The sequence below is a fragment of the Trachurus japonicus genome, chromosome 6 (assembly GCF_045865225.1).
Source record: "Trachurus japonicus isolate A0001 chromosome 6, Traja_1.0".
NCBI lineage: Eukaryota > Metazoa > Chordata > Actinopteri > Carangiformes > Carangidae > Trachurus > Trachurus japonicus.
The window spans coordinates 16,892,161-16,908,825 of NC_140912.1; the positions used below are offsets into that span (position 1 = coordinate 16,892,161).

The 16,665-nt window shown below is 40.1% G+C and overlaps 3 protein-coding genes across 4 annotated transcripts; 1 reads left to right on the plus strand and 2 right to left on the minus strand.

Moving 5' to 3' along the window:
- Positions 1 to 808: 808 nt before the first annotated feature.
- lepa (leptin a) lies at positions 809 to 2,427 on the plus strand. Its single transcript, XM_085779391.1, has 3 exons — positions 809 to 934; positions 1,520 to 1,707; positions 1,800 to 2,427. Exons 2-3 carry the CDS (start codon positions 1,558 to 1,560, stop codon positions 2,133 to 2,135), a joined length of 486 nt encoding a protein of 161 aa, XP_085635517.1. The 5' UTR covers positions 809 to 934; positions 1,520 to 1,557; the 3' UTR covers positions 2,136 to 2,427.
- Positions 2,428 to 2,945: 518 nt separating this feature from the next.
- On the minus strand, positions 2,946 to 10,800 carry rbm28 (RNA binding motif protein 28). Of its 2 annotated transcripts, XM_085779390.1 has the most exons (20): positions 10,436 to 10,800; positions 9,759 to 9,905; positions 9,568 to 9,671; positions 9,382 to 9,457; positions 9,181 to 9,273; positions 8,989 to 9,060; positions 8,784 to 8,889; positions 8,445 to 8,686; positions 8,282 to 8,348; positions 8,075 to 8,184; positions 7,911 to 7,984; positions 7,656 to 7,791; positions 7,307 to 7,371; positions 7,038 to 7,196; positions 6,688 to 6,837; positions 6,484 to 6,558; positions 6,254 to 6,371; positions 5,874 to 6,012; positions 5,586 to 5,703; positions 2,946 to 3,442 (listed from the first exon to the last, which is right to left on the minus strand). In XM_085779390.1, exons 1-20 carry the CDS (start codon positions 10,551 to 10,553, stop codon positions 3,305 to 3,307), a joined length of 2,307 nt encoding a protein of 768 aa, XP_085635516.1. In that variant the 5' UTR covers positions 10,554 to 10,800; the 3' UTR covers positions 2,946 to 3,304. The 2 variants fall into 2 exon arrangements, with proteins under 2 accessions (XP_085635516.1, XP_085635515.1); XM_085779389.1 differs by having other exon boundaries at positions 9,568 to 9,905.
- A 2,703-nt stretch (positions 10,801 to 13,503) lies between these two features.
- On the minus strand, positions 13,504 to 15,294 carry LOC146985931 (transmembrane protein 53). Its single transcript, XM_085779392.1, has 3 exons — positions 15,018 to 15,294; positions 14,107 to 14,353; positions 13,504 to 13,960 (listed from the first exon to the last, which is right to left on the minus strand). The coding sequence occupies exons 1-3, from the start codon at positions 15,258 to 15,260 to the stop codon at positions 13,599 to 13,601; spliced, it is 852 nt and encodes a 283-aa protein (XP_085635518.1). The 5' UTR covers positions 15,261 to 15,294; the 3' UTR covers positions 13,504 to 13,598.
- Positions 15,295 to 16,665: the final 1,371 nt, after the last annotated feature.

Sequence of the window (16,665 nt, forward strand, 5' to 3'; positions counted from 1 at the left end):
GATACCTTGTCATATCACGTTGTGTATACAGGAGGCAAATGATCAAATAAAAAATGAAGATAATGTACAATGATTAAATTGTACATTATTAAATTGCAGCTCTGTATTTCATTCCATCTTTGTAATACTGGTCCTTGTGTTTAGATGAACAACACTCAGTTATTCTGTCATGTCACTGCTGTATGTTCTTCTTTTCCTTGTTATATTGTCTTAACATGTAGGCTCAGAGACACTGTGTTTTGGTCCAAGATAAATAAATACAGATGTAACTGACCCTGGGTGGCATTATGCAATGTAAGAATCAGGATATGACATATAAGGCATGGTGACTGTCTGACCAGTCAAGCTGCAGTCACATAATTAGAGTGATTATTTCTATCTGTAACATATCAGTATTCAAAGTATGAATAAGGATATAATGCAGATGTTGTTGCAATTCTGGATTTGTTATGTCTACATGTTGGGTTTTCCTTAATTTCCAAACATTACTGTTCAAATACCATTGATCAAACGCTTTACCTCCCACAGCTCCAGTTGAGTTGTTCAGTGGCTACTGAGTGACTGGGCCACTTTTACAATCAAGTATTTTTCCAGGTCTCTGTAAAAGGAAAAAACAAAAAAACAACTGGATTCACTTCAAACACTTCTAATCTTGATTTCTCTACTCTGTGTGTGTACATTCATTGGCTCATGTGGCTAAAATATGTCACGGAGTAGTTGTTAAAAAAATAAAAAATAATATTAAACTTGCACGCCCCCCCATCTCCACCCCCGGCAAAGCCACCAGGGGATTTAGGCGTATGGGATGGGGAGAAGTGAGGAGGATGAGGGGGGTATGGGGCTCTGAGGTGAGTAAGAGATGAGTCAACAGCCCTCCACTATAAGATACCCTGATGGAGCCCAACAGTAGCATACGACACAGCCACCAGCTGCGGTAAGGCCAACTCTCCTCTTCAACTCTCACTGTCCATCTCATTCACTGTCTTCTTTACTCACTCTTCATTCTCTGTTTTCACCATCTGTGCTCACACTTCACACCTGGTCTTTCTCCATTACTTACTTTGTTCAACTTCAAACTTTTAGTAGTGCCTCTGGGAATTTCTTGTGAGATTTTTGTTGTTTATTGCGTGTTTGTCCGATAGCCTACCTTCAGCTCAGTCTATTAACCAGCTTTGACTCTCAGCTCTGTAGCGTAGATGTAGATGCCTGCAGCATGGAGAACTGGGCACAGCGATAATCAGAGCCAGTGATCTTTGTACCATTTACACAGCACAGAAATTCACAGGTGTCTACATCACAAATATTTGCTGACATAATCAAACATACTGAGTAAATTACTGGAAGTAAGGATGTTGATAAGTATAAACTGATGACACATTGATATGAAATCATGTCTGCGGTCTAAGAAAGATGACACAGTGGTGAAACAGCAGATCAAAGATGGAGCTGTAGAAAAAATATTAAAAGGCAGACTCACCTGCACAATATCTGATCATCTTTAACTCCATCCTCCTCCCAGGCAAACAGTGCTACTCTCAAATCTGTACAACTGGGAATATGGACTACACTCTGGCTCTGCTGTTTTCTCTGCTGCAAGCTTTAAGTCTGTGCACAGCTGCTCCAGTGGCACCTGAAGCACTGAAGATGAGAGCAAAAGTGAAAGGGATGGCTGAGCAGCTGATCGTCAGGCTGGACAAAGACTTCCAGGTAATATTTGAAGCTCTGTTTATGGTGACAGAATGTAAAATACAGTGCGTTAAGTGCTTTGTGGCTGAATTGTGTCGTTCCTTTTGCTGCAGATCCCGCCGTCTTTCACACTAAGTGCACCTGCTGATGAATTAGCTGGACCTGCCTCCATAATTACCATCTTGGACGGTTACAACGGCCTGATCCCAGACAATTTGATCAGGGTCACCCAGGTCAAGTCTGAAATCTCTTCGTTGACGGGTTACATCAGTCAGTGGAGATGGAGGCACTGCGGCGAGCAGGGGCCAAAACCTTTGTTGTCTGGACCACTACAAAAGTTAGAGAGTCAAAAAGACTACACCCTCACGGTGGGCATCGAAGCTCTCATGAGAGTGAAAGAGTTCCTCAATCTGGTGTTGAAAAACCTAGATCAGCTTGAGACTTGCTAAAAAAACAAACACCTTGACCAGAATTTATATTTTAATGGCCTGATTCTCGTGCTACTCAGCATTTTCCCTGGCCATGTTGAACGTGGCCAGGGAATGTGTTTTGAAGGAAATGTATTCTTAAACATGCACTTATTTATATACATATATATTTATTTATCTACTAAACTCAGAAAATATGCATTTTGTAACAAATTTTGTTCTCTCATTGGCATGTCTGCAGCAGAAGTGTTTCCACATGAATGTTTGTATGCAATCTCTAGCATACTTTGCACATAAGAGGGAAATAAGCTGCGTATAGGCTTGTGTTGTGAAGTGTGGGGAAAAGAAAAATTAATATTAAGCTGAATGGGCTCTGTTAAGAAGCATCACAGCAAAAAGTGATGTCAGGTCTGAAATGTCCTGAAAACCTGCCAAGAATAACAAATGTGTTTGCTGTGAACTAGGGCAAACAAAAAAGTTAAAACTTTATTTTCAGTGCAATATCAGCAGCTTTTCCTCAATGGCTATGTATTGGTAAATGTTTTGTATATTTTTGCACCGTTGACAATACTTTTTTAATTATTGGGTTTTAAACTATGAATAAATATTTAACAAAATAAGTTTCTTTTCTATGCAAGTTTGTCGGTGTTGTGTAATGAGTGAAAGAGTGAAAGTGAAGACGCCTCCACAACATGGTCAATATTGAATGTTGTTGCTGTTCTTCACCTACTCATATATTCAGGCTGACTGGAAGTGATTCTGCAGCGCTAGTATCAAACAAACTAAACAAAAAAAAGTGGATGATAACAACCATCATTGGGAACTGACACATTTTTGAATCCTGCAAGAAATAAGGATTTAATACAAAAATGTAAAGATTAACAATAAAACACAAATTCAAGTGTTCTTTTGTAAATTTTCTTAAAAAGACACAAAATCTCTGCCCTTACAGTCAGTTTGTTTTCCTGGTAATTAACAAACATAGGAAGTAAAATTGTTTGGAATAGGGATTAGGACTTAACAGGAACATGATGGGGGTTAAGTGACTGTAGAGTACATAGGTATCACATACTCTATAATCTGACACAATAGAACTATTGTTTTTAATTGAAAACCTCATGATGTTAAATATCAAGCCTTAAAGACTCCCTCACACACACAAGAATACAAATATACAGTGCACACTTGTATTAGCTATTAAACCACTTGTTTCTTTTGATGCTGGTGTTGTTGTCACTGTTACTCATCAGTTTCTTCTTGTACTGCTCCACCAGGCTGTCAAATCGGTCCCCGTCCCTTCTCTTGAATTGTTTCTTTGCTGCTTTAACCTGCTGGGGAAAAAAACACAAGAAAGTAAAAGACAGTTATGAAGTGGAACAGGAAAACACTGATGAAGTGTCACAGCACTGACAGAAGTTAAGCAGCACAGCAGAGATTAGTGCCCAAAGCACTAGATGTGTGATCTCTTCAGACCACAGCCTGAAACATACAGTATTATACTTCCTTACAATTTACACTGTGACTGTTTTGTCCTGACAGTGAATAGTTTGCATTGTCCCCTCCTTCCTGACCTCACAGCTTCTTCTAAAGCAGGTCTTCCCCTACTATTATACATACCTTAAACCAACACTAAGGAACATTTCAACCTTCATAAAATATTTTCATAACTTTTGTGATGGTACATCGACTTACAAAAAGTTGAATGACACCGCTGTCATGGCCTGAGGGGGTCTGTATCACATTCACTGGCACTAAGCAACTTTAAGGAGCATGGTAGGACACCAACTCTCACTTAAGTTTCACTTTCACTTTAGCGAGTGAGAGAGTTCAGAACGAGGAGGGAGCAGGCAATGCAGTACGTTCCCGTCGGATTGTGTATGTGTGTTTTTACTGTAAAATGATCCGCTGGTAACAGAAACTTAGTTTGGACATCTTCTGTTAATTTCCATGCACCGGGAGATGAGAATTTTTACAGGGCTACGCGCTGGTGCTCATGGGAGATGGAGTCTTCCTTCAGGTAAAACACTACTGCAATTTTTTTCCACAGACAGCGTCAGATGTCTATGGAAAAACATACACCGAGGGATTTGTTAACTTCAAGCAAGCGGACATGTTTGTAAACGGAGCTGTAATACAAAGTCTTGCGAAGTCTCGGTCTATGTTTGAATAGCCATCTGACGTCTGTGGAAAAGAAATTGTGGTTTTGACGGATGTAAACAGCCTTATCAGCATAAAATTGGTCCGTTCCAATTTATCGCTGCCGTGGCGATGCGGGGACAGACAGAACTACTGCAAAACAGGAGCAATTAAAAAGAAAATCTTCAGATTCCTTCTTTTAGACCTAAAATGTTAGGAAACTTGAGCCCCAGTATGAATTTGCACGGAATCGTTCTTTAAGTTACACAAGTGAAATGGAGACACTGTCTAAGCTACTGAAATAAACACCGCAGAATATTGGTGATTGACCAATCAGAATCGAGTATCCAAGAGAGCTGTGTTCTAAATGATCTTAAGTAGAGCACCCGCCCCGTGTGTTGAGGCTATCGTCCTCACTGCAGGCGACCCCGGTTCGAATCCCGCGCCGAGCGGCCCTGTCCTGCGTGTCATTCCCCCCCTCTCTGCCTCCCATTTCCTGTCTCTCTCTCTCAACTGTCCTGTCCTTTAAAGGCCAAAAAGCCCCCCCAAAAAGTATTCCTTTAGTGTCTGAATTCCATTGGAATCTGCTAACAGCAATAATAAATCATTTTGGCTGATAAATCTACAGTCTGCTACACAGTACTGGATGAGCCGGGCAGAAGGAAACAGTAGTTCGGCCTCTGTTATAGATCAGATGGAGACATTCTCATTAATTTATTTCTTGATGTCAGAGATCCAAATTTCATTCTTCTTCTTCCTCTTTTAAACTTCATATACTTTATAGACAGCTGGCTACATCTACACCTAATGTGTACAACACAGAGAATCCATATTTCAGAACAACTGAACATTTCACAGATCATATTTACAACACACGATGAAATGCAACAACGTCTATGACTTCCTTCTTGTTTACTGTGTGTAATGTTCTCAAATAATTTCAATGCCGCCTTTCAGTCGACATCTCGTCAAGTGTATTGTGGTAATACCTCTACTATGTCACTTGGGGGTGCCAAAACAGAAACATTTTGTATTTTATATAAAAACTATTAGAAAACATGAAAGCCCATTTTGTGCATCACTTTCAAAACATGTTTAAATCCAGTACATTTCTGTGTCAGTTCTGAATAAATAAATAACTACCAATCAGACTGTCTGCAGCAGCGGTGGGGTTCTTTTTGATTAAGTCCTGTTAACTCATCTCAGCCTTGAGTTTTTAAGATGACAACTGACAGAGTTGCTGCTTTTATTAGTTTCTTATAAATCAGTGCCTTGACAGAATATGAATCTGACCCCAGATCACAAATACGCATGTACAACAATATATATACAAACCTGCTGTTTTCTGGGCTGTGTGGGCTTCTGGATGTGTTGTCTTTGGCGCTCTCTACTGTTGGATCCAGGTGCTGCTTTCTTGGGTGGTGGAGCTTTCGGCTTTCCTTTATCACGCATCCTGTAAAAGACAACAGCTCATCAGTATATCCAGACAGGGTTTTCATAGACAGTGTTGTTTACCCACTATTATATTTGATTATCTAAACCTTTTTGATTTTTTGATAAAATAATATTTAAGATAATTCTAAGATAATTGATAAAATTCTAAGATAATTGATAAAACTGCACCTGATCTTCGGTCCCCGGTGAGAAGGCAACGGCAGAATCTTCCTTCGTTTCTTTCCATTCTCCAGGTCTATGTGTTCGACCTCAGGGTTTGTCTGGAAGCCGGAAAAGTTTCTGCCTTTTTTCTGGTTTTGGGGAGGAGCTGACGAACACAGCACAGAAATGGACGGAGATTCATTTAACAAAAAAAAAGAAGCATGTAAATGGTAACAGCACAAATAAAAGACCTGACAGTGTGCCATGTTTCTCCTTACTTTTTAAATGGTTATGAGAAGCATAGGGAATAACATCACCTATCTCATAATCAAATGCTGGCGTGTCCAGAACAACAGGAATCCTGTCTTGAAAACCTCATAACCAACTGCCTAATAATATCTTCATACCTCTTTCCTTCCCTGTCAACTCTGTTGACGACTGTGCTTTTCCTGGACCTTTCTTAAATCCTGCTCCATCTCCAGCTGCTCGGGACTGAGGTTTTGCTCCGCCTTTCCCTGGAAATTGCTGCAAAAAGAAATCACACAGAATACCTTGAATTAAAAAAAATTAAAATAAAAACATTCAGTTGAGCAAGAACTCTACATGGCAACTGTGATTCAAATCGACAGAAACATACCTTGCTATTTTGATTTCGCATTTCCTTTATTTTCAGTTTCCTGGTATCCTCCAGGGAGAACTCGACGATAGGTCTCTGTAGGAAGATCGGTCCAGGAAAGAAAATTAAAAAACAAACTTTAAATGCTTTTGATTTAGAACAAAGCTCATTTGAAAAACTCTGATAAAGATTTCGTCTCTCTAGCACTCCGACACAAAAAAGTACCTTGTGTGTCCCAAAGATATCAGGGTTGTTGTTGAGGTAACGAAGTGTGCTGAGAGCATGTTCGTGTTCCTGGAACTGGACGAAGCCGTAGCCTAATGACTGTCCCATTGACTGTCCCTTCTGTGGCTTCTTGTCATACATCACCCGACACTGAGAGGAGATTTGAGGACAAACAAGCATGAACAGACAGCAACACCCCCTACTGGACAGAACGGTGTAAGGTTTTTAACTCTATTAAATGCCAAACTCAAAACTATTCCCAGGGATGTTTTATAAAACTACAATGAAATAATCATCTATTTGCACAGCAGTATTCAAAGGTATGTCTCCATCATACCATGATTTCTCACCTCGGTCATGCGGACTCCTTTGACGGTCTTAAAGCCCTGAAGGCAGAGCGCTCTGAGTTTCTTAACGTCCACTGACTTCGGCAGGTTATGGACACACAGACGATTCTTTGACACAAACACATTAATGTCCCGAAGCTTGGCTCTCTTAGCTTCTTCAAACTGAGGGAAATAGACAACAACAAAATACATGAGTTGAATCGGGGTTAATTTGAGACGTGGCTCAGTGTCTTTCAAGAGTAACACATGATGTAGATGAAAAATGAACTCACTCTAGTTCTTTTGACCATGTCGGCTTCAGGCACGCCCTCTGCAGCCTTGGTCCCGGCACGGATTACTGCAGAAGAGAATAACAAACAGTGTAAGAACAAGAACTGACCCAGAATCAGTTCAGTAAAGGAGTCAGACAACTAAACCTATTCCATTACTGTAACAGGCACCGCACAAACATGGCTTACATCACAAATGGAGATATCTTGGTTCACAGTTTCATGAGGAGTGTTAAATCAAATCTGCATTAAACCTTCAATGAAATAACTGTGTGAGACCAAAGAGTCACAAGAAAAGATGAGTTGGAAAACAAAGGAGGAGAAAACAGGAGTGTGACAAGAGTTTACTCACATCCCTCTCTGGCCAGGTACAGGTTCCTGCTGCCCGTCTCTACTTTCACCTTGTCCACCTTCAGTTTAACAGCATCCTCTCTGCTCACTGCTGCCACAATCAACAGCTTTCTTCCGTCTACGCGGATGCCCCCAGTCTGCATCAAACAATCCCAGTGTTACAACTCATTGCACAGAACACAAAAAACACAAGATGTCCCACCATAAAAAAGGAAAACACAGGGAATATTTATGATTAAATGGCTCTGAATGTTACCTCCGCCTCGTCCTGTGATGCAGCTATGCATTTGTCTGCGCCCTCTTTAGTTTTAAACTGAGCAAATGCACAACCTGGAAAAAACAAACAAACCCAAACTGACTTAATTAATCAGCCCCTTTCCTAAAACAGAAGAGTGTTTCAGTCGAGCACCGCTCACTGACCCTTTGAATGTTCTGTGTCTGGGTGGAGAACGATCTTTATGTAGTTCAGCTCCCCGTACTTTAGGAGAGCTTCCTCAAGACCCTCCTCCTCTGTGTCGAAGGACAGGTTCCTGAAATAAACAAAGATGCCGATTAATTAACAAGGATGAGGCCGAGTGAGAGAAACAACAGCAGTTTAATGATTAAGTCGAGACAAGAGTTGCTCACCTGATGAAAATCGTTCGGCCCTCCTTCACATCTGAAGGGAGAAGTTTCTTTGAGGATTTCTTTCGGGCTGGAGTAAAAAGCGGATGGCAACCCAGGTCAGAAACAATGTCTTCATGAGAGAAAGTATTTAGGTAACAGGCAAAAACATCAACTCAGTTTATACCTGTTTCTCCTTCTTCGTCATCCTCATCGTCATCTTCATCCTGGCTGTCATCCAGATCATCATCCTCAAGGCTACTCTCGTTATCATCATCATCATCATCATCACCACCGTCGTCCTCCTCCTCCTCGTCATCCTCACTATCTTGCTCCATACTACCATCTTCGTCTTCGTCATCGTCATCATCATCATCCTCCTCCTCCTCCTCCTCGTCCACCTGCTGCACAGCTGGTTTTGAGCCGACTCTGTGGAAGGTTGGATACAAAATGAACAGTGAACTTAACCTGTGGATAAAACCTTGTGGCACATTAACAGAACTGTTTATTCATTTGGGGTTCACACTTTTTCTTTGCAGGCGCTGCTTGTTTTTTCATTTTATTTTTCCCTTCAGTGTCACTTTCTGAGTCGGATTCTTGTCCAGCTGCCTCTTTTGTAGTCGTATTTTTTCCTGTGGAGGTAAACAAATCATTGTTAACATTTCTTCTGATGATTTTAATAAGACACAAAGTGTTCTCTTTTCATTTTCAAGGTAGTTGATAAACGTTACCTGCACTCGAGGACGGCTGTGTGGCAGTGAACTTGTCCTTGGGTATGGCCCAGTCGACGGCTACCTGCCGACCTGTGAGTAACAGTAACGTTTAAATATAAGCACTAGATTAAAGTTTGTTTCGCAAAGTGGGATGACAACAACAAACTGTAATCCTCACACAACAGTAACTAAAGTGTTCCAGGCACTAACCTTTGATCTCCTTCAGGTTCATAGCATTTAACGCTTTCGCTGCCTCCGGCACATTTTTAAGCTTGACAAATGCAAATCCTCGCATCTTCCCATCTGTAAAAAAAAAAAAAAACAATGAACAGAATGAATAAAGGAAGATTGTGACATCACAATTCAAAATCTTGCTCTATGTGGTAATAAGAGTTAAAACATTTTCTTCACCAGGTTTTAGGGGAATTTGGGCCTCAAGGACGGTTCCAAACTGAGAAAACACCTCCTTCAGATCGTCCTCTGAGCACTGGAGCACAAAACACCAAAATGTGAGGCAACATGCATCCTCTATGTTCTCATCGGATAACTGTTAAGTCATGGTGGTGAGTGCGCCTGCCGATATCTGATGACCTGTACCTTGAAACTGAGGTTCCTTATGATGAGTCTTGATTTCTGTGTATTCTTTGTGCCCTTGGGTTTATGCTCATTCTCTTTAGGTGTTGCAGGTGCCTCTTCAGACGCTGAATGAAAGACGTGATCAATCAAGGTTATCAAGTAGACACAGTTGAAGACAGCTGCTAACTTTGAGGACAAGTCTTCATACTCACTTCCTTTCTTTTTGACTGTTATTTTCTTCTTTGCTACCGACAGAAAAACCCTCTGTCCGTCGTAGTCTCGTATTTCTTTCAGGGCTGTCTTTGCATCTTCCTCCATGGAGTATGTCACATAGCCAAATCCCCGACATGTTTCTGTGCCTGGTTTACAAAACACAATAAATTATTTAATAAATAAATTACTGTAACTATTCAAAACTGAGTTTAAACATGTACAGACTTAAGTTTCCCCTCCTGCTCTCTGGCAGGACATACAGAAGCCTCAAATTGAGCACCAACAGACACAAAAACAGTTTCTACCCCTGGGCTGTCAGACTCATCAACCAGAGCAACTGCACATAAACTCTGCACTTTACCAACAGTGTGCAATATTTATTCATAGGCTCCTATTTACGATGTGTATGACTGTCACTTATGTTTCTTTTCTTCTTTGATTATGTCCTTTTTTTACACTGAAAAGACGTAGCACTGCAAATTTCGTTACATTATGTTATTTTGCAATGACATTAAAGGCTAAGTGTCTGTCAGTAGCCTATGATCTATCTCTACTACTACTATATGGCGAAATAAATTCCCTAGTTAACTTGTCTCTGTGGTAGGCTACAACTACAGCAAGTCATGTGCTTGGTTTAGTGCCCATACGTTCCCACATTTTTGAGTGTCGACTTTACCTTTCTCTTTGACCACGAAGCACTGTTTTAATGGACCAACTTCAGAGAATATTTCCTCCAGACGCTGGTTTGAAGCCGTGGCCGGCAGAGAGCGAACAAATATGGTCTGAGCAGGCATGGCTCCCTCCGTGCTGCCGAGCTAACTTAGCGTTAGCACGATAATGTTGTTAGCCTGTCCGGCTCCGTAGTAGTAAGACACGTGTTATTTGTTATTAATTTGTTATCAATCCAGCATTAGAAATCGATGTTGAATTATTCTTTAGCAAACGAGTGAGCGGGATGAGCGCGTGTCACAGTTTACATTGCACGCAGTTAGCAGTCGGGTTTAATCGCATGTTTACATATGTGCGCAGACATCTTAGAAGAAGGAAGGGACCGGAAGTGGTCACTTCTATGGCTCAACAGCAGGAAGGATGTTGACGATGGCGCCGCCTGTGGCCTCGGAGGTGTCGGCGTGTTAGATCTGGTTACAGCCTACATTCAGATTCAGGTGTTTTTTTTAAAATTTATTTTATTCATGTAGGCTACTAAGAAAAATATGATACAAGAACAATTCAACTTCAACTTTATTTCATTATGTAATGCAATTAGTTTTGCAGTAGAAAAGAACAGAAACATAAAATGACACATGGCCTATACCCTATACAAACACATAGAATAGCAGGAATGGTGATCGCCCGTGCAGGCGTGCACAACCACAGATCAACAACAGAAAGATGGATAACAGAAGTACAATAAACACTTACATAAATAAAAAGTGTAAGAAAACTGCATGCTTGTTGCTTGAGTGTCAGCCATGGGAGAGCTCTGTCAGGTTAGAGTTAGCTGACTCCTCCCCTTACCAGAGTTTAAGATAGAGATGGCAGCGAGGATAAAATAATGCTTGAACAACAATGGGTGGGTGGCGTCTGACAGGATGCTTCTGGCTTTCCTCTCTGTCTGCTGAACAGGTCAGAGAGTGTGCCCTGCTGTACTTTAAAATAAGATCATCACAGGTTCAAAAGACTAATTTCCACTATACACCAATGTCTGAAGGGTGACAAAATGCAAGACTGGGAGGATTAACATAATATATAATAAATAAATGAAATAAATGCAGCCTGCGACCCTATAAGGAAGAGAAGGAAGTACAGCTCATAAAGGGCTCTTGTTGAAGTGTGACATGACACCTAGCAGGGATGAAGTATTTCTTGTTCTTTGTCACAATGGGGCTTAGGTTTACCCCCCCACCCACACACACACACACACACACAGACACAGAGGCAACAGGCACAGAGCCAACAACTCGCAAACTCGCAGAAGCATTTTTCACTTTTCTATGACAGAGAGAGAAAAAACACAACTCCATAAAGTTGTTCCCATATTTACTTCCAAACAACAGAAAAGGCACAAGAAATTATCAACATAGAATTGTTTCTGGAATATAATTGCAGATAGAAATGCATCATAAGTTTAAGTTAAAGATACAAAGCATTACAATATGAAAGACATTGCTTCATGTTCAAAAACTATTTTCAAGAGACACTGTGGAGGTTAACTGGTGTAGTGTAACAGACACAGACATGGCTCATTAAACATGTAAAGAACAACATAACTAACTGGTTATCAGTGTGATGTAACTGTATGGTGAAAGACACCAGTGTCTAAAGGAGCCATATAAACTGGATAGGTTAGTATTATCAAATGATTGTTGTTCAGCAGGATCAAAAAACACATAAACGGTTAAATGACTTAAAAGAAATTCTTCAAGGCACTTGTCAACAATTGAAACAATCAATTGTCGCTAGAGATTTTTTCATAAATAATATATAACAATGTGTGATGTGTGCTTTGGTATGCACAGTGGCTCATTTTTTCTGTTTCACAAAATAACCATTGTATTACACTAGAAATCTCCTCAGGCTATACACACAGGAAACTGGAATGTGAAATGGTTTGGGATGCAACATTCAGTGAAAAGAAATGATAGTTACACAGTCAGAGGTTTCATTTGCCTGTGTTCACTGTCACAGTGCAAACATGAGACATGTAAATCGACTTCTGTAACATGCAACTTGTTCAAAGCAGCAATTTACTTCCTGAGATGAGAGTACAATCAACCATCTGTAAACAAAATGAAGGGTTTTGGTGAAGAGTTTGCCCTGAACATCCTAACATCTGTTCATTCATGAGCAGTGATTGCTGTGGTGCCACTCAAAAGCTATATTCACACAAAAAAGACACAACCGCAGTACTTTCTGTGCCAAGTTCTTCCTAAAAACACACACTTTAAGCAAGAACAAAGGTGGTCTACTTTGTGTGTCGTATCAATGAGGAAGTCTAGTTTTTTGCAAACCCCCCCCCACCCCCCCAAAACCCAGCAACTATATGACAGATTAAAACTCAAGTGTGCAGGGTGTGTTCAGATATAAACAACATGATTCTGACCACAGGGGTTTATCTGACTTCAAGCAGTCAGTGGATGACTGTGTTGATGAAATTTGCTGAGACAATGAGATGGTCTGTCTAAGTTCAACTCAAGTTTTATCTGGTTCTGTACAGTCGCAATCATTCAAAATTAAATATTTTACACTCAAACAGATCAGTACTATGTAAGCTTTTTACATGTTGAATATATTCTCAGTAAATTGTGTTGTGTGTTATATGCATGTGCTCTAAAAACACAGCCTTGCCTTAGTTCACAATGCCTGGAGCAAATGTGCGTGTGGCTTGTATCTCAGTTTGCATCTTTCCACCGACATTCATCTCTAAAAATATCTCTGAACTGGATAATGAGCAACAGTATTCAACACATTTGCTTTGGAAATTAGGGCTTGGTAAGTAGTTCAGAATCTCTTTGTGTTTTGTTTCCTCACAAAGACACTATGTCTATCATATCACTAATAAAAAGCTGAAATGGATAGTTGGTAGTTGATTAATCTATTTAAACAAAAATCCCATCACAGGTAGCTATAACTACAGTCGAACTATGTTAAATGAGAAATAAATTCTTTTTTTTCTCCCCATCACTTTAGCAAAGTTGAATTAAAATAAACAGAGCTGAGTGAGTCGCCTGTATTTATTTTTATGTAGTGCCCAATAACCTAAAAAAAACATTTTAAGTTAAAAAACCAACAACAAGAAAAGCCAGGCTAATATGGCATTAGGTTGTAATGAAACCATCCTACATTTTGGCCTTCAGTGGAGTGATGTGAAGTGAACTGAGGAATGAGTCGAGGGTGCTCAGATACTCCTGTGGGTGCCTCTTTAGGTGACCTGCATGCGTTGAATCCTCCCACTTCTTCGCCGTCACGTTTATCCCATTCTTCTGCCAATAACTGATCAAATCCTCCGTTGCTCTGGTGTCGCTTAATGGATCATTCTCGCAAAAGAAGAACAGTGCAGGAGCAGGGATGGGAGTGTTCCAAAACACATCGATGCTTGTGTTAAAGTAGTCCACTGTTTGGTGTTTAAACATGCTAAAGTACAGCATGCTTACCCTTTTGACCAGTGTCTCAAAACGAGGAAACACAGTCTTACCTAAACCTGGACAGAAAGGAGAAAATCACATGTCAGTGTCTTGTTTGTGTAAGTTGTCCTTGTATTGTGTCCTTAGTTTGTCCTTGGATTATATCTTTAATGTTAAACACTAAATAAATAAGATAAAATAAAAATAAAAACACTGAACTCACCTATGGCCATTGTCTCCAGAGAGCCCACCACCAAGCTATCAAAGACTTGACCTTTGATCCTCTTTGAGAGCGACTGATATGTCTGTCTCTTCTGGGACACGTGCACCAGCAGTTGACAAAATGTGTAGCCACCGATAGAGAAAGCATGGATGAGTAGTGGGCGGGATGCGAAGCGTTCAGTCTGGAGCAAATCTACCAGGCGCTTTCCATGATCCAGACCCCAGCGAGGCCACAGGAACTCTTGCACCTTGCGTGTGGAATAAACAGAAAGTTGAATCCCTGTCAGACTTTAAGGAAGTGTAGTAGCTTTAGCCTATAAAATTAAAGGGATGCTCCATTATTTTATTTTTTTTCCTTTTTCTTCACCTTTAGTGTGTTTCTGGTGTTTGTTTGTTTTTGTTGTTGTTAATGTTGTTATTGCTTTGTGGTTGATGTTCCTTTTTTTTCTGATTTTTTGTCCTTCTTTATGGTTTGGTTTTACTGTTGATCGTGTTTATTTGTTTGCAAATGTGGATTTGTAGCAATGATTTTGATTTTGTGAAGAAAAAAAAAAGTATATAGGCCTATATATATATAAAAAAAGGGATCCTCCAAATATATAGGTTAGAAAATGTACTCACTGGACTCTCATGATCTCCGAGGTTAATAATTCACTCTTATCTTGCATAGGCCTACACAAAGTATAGGACTACTTTCAAAAACACACAGCTATCTGCTAGTAAATGAGTAGGCCTAAGTAAGTTAGAAACCACATCGATGCTGTTCAAATGTTAAAAATGTTTAAAATAAATAAAATAAAACAACAAAAGCTGAGTCAGTCATGGTGAAGTTACCTTAATTTCAATTGTGAGTGTGATGATAAGAACTGACTATGCTCAACATCTTATTTTGTATTCATACTGTCCTCTTACCTCACTCTCCACCACCAGCACGTCAAAGCCGGTGCGGAAGTAAATCTCACAGTACTTGTTCACAGTTTGGGGGCGCGAGCCCAACCACGGCAGCATCAACACGAGCGGTTTGCCGTCTCCAGAGACGTCGGCGTGGCGTGATCCAGAGGCTGGTGGAGACGCTACTTCATTCATGTAGAAAGTCACATTCTTACTGAGGCGGTGGGCTGTGATCCCCCTGCTCAGGGCTGTCCTACCCAACATAGCTGCTGCTGCTCGGTGGAGTAAAAGGAGGCTCAAGTGTCTGCACGAGTAAAGAGGAAACAGGGTGGAATGAATGAAACAATGGACGCGACAACGACAAAACGAGCAGCATTTTAGTTTTGAGGTTTTTTTGTGCTGTCCTAACATCAGGCGACGAGCATTAACCCTCCATGCTAACGCTAAATCTACGTTATTGCTGCTCCACATTAGCAACGCGTTGTAAAACACTATAACAACGCTGTGTTTACAAATTCAAGCTCACAGAAAGATTGAATCTGCTTTGGGTGAACGTATGTTTTAAACATGACATTAAACACACCTTTACCAGTGAGATAATGACGACCTTTGCTAGCCCACTTAAGAAGGATTAACGTTACATCACCGTAATGCACAGACAGCACGAACAGAGCGATATATAAATAAAATAAACATATAAGCTAACCCAACTTTAACTGAGCGTTAGGTCAGTCTTTACATTGTTCATGATTAATGTTACAATGAAATGTCAAGCCCCCTTACTTTTATTGTGTCTGCCGGCCCTGGATTAGTGGCGGTGGTGTTAACACATCGTTGGACATGAGCCCTGTGCCCATGCACACTCGTTGTGAAACTTGTTGACAGAAACTCCCTCTGTTTTTTCTTGATCTGTCCTCAGTTGCAGCTCAGGCGTAACGCTGCCCTCCTTCGGTTACAGACTGCCAGTAAATCAAATGAGCCTATCTACAAGGTAGGCTGATGCTAAAGTGTGAACAGTAAGACAAGTGGGGAATGAAATGATCTCCAAAAGGCATTACGTTACTGATGACACATTCCCTTTACATTTTAAAGAAAATGATTTTTATTTTTATTTTCATCTTTTAAATTTTCAAAATGACAGAAAATGAAAAGGGCCTGCATATCCCAGTAGCACCCCCTTTGGAAACTATAACACAGCTGTATAGCTTGTCTGATAACTGATGCCTTATAGATCCCCAAAAGGATCTATCTATCTATCTATCTATCTATCTATCTATCTATCTATCTATCTATCTATCTATCTATCTATCTATCTATCTATCTATCTATCTATCTATCTATAGTGAGTGACTTTATCATAGGCTCAGTTGTTTTTGGCATCACAAGTCCTGATCAGATATTATAGTTATATATGAATCATATAACTATAATATCTGATCAGGACTTGTGATATATAGCTATATTACATATAATAATAGGCTAGTTGATATCTCTAGTTCTATTTATATGTAATTTACGATATAAATAGAACTAGAGATATCAACTAGCCTATTATTATATGTAATATAGCTATATGGCATTGTAGTGTATTGTATTTAGGCCAGCATTTACAGTGTCATATTTGTCACACATTTCATGACATATCCTAAGACTGGCAAGTGTATTTCTA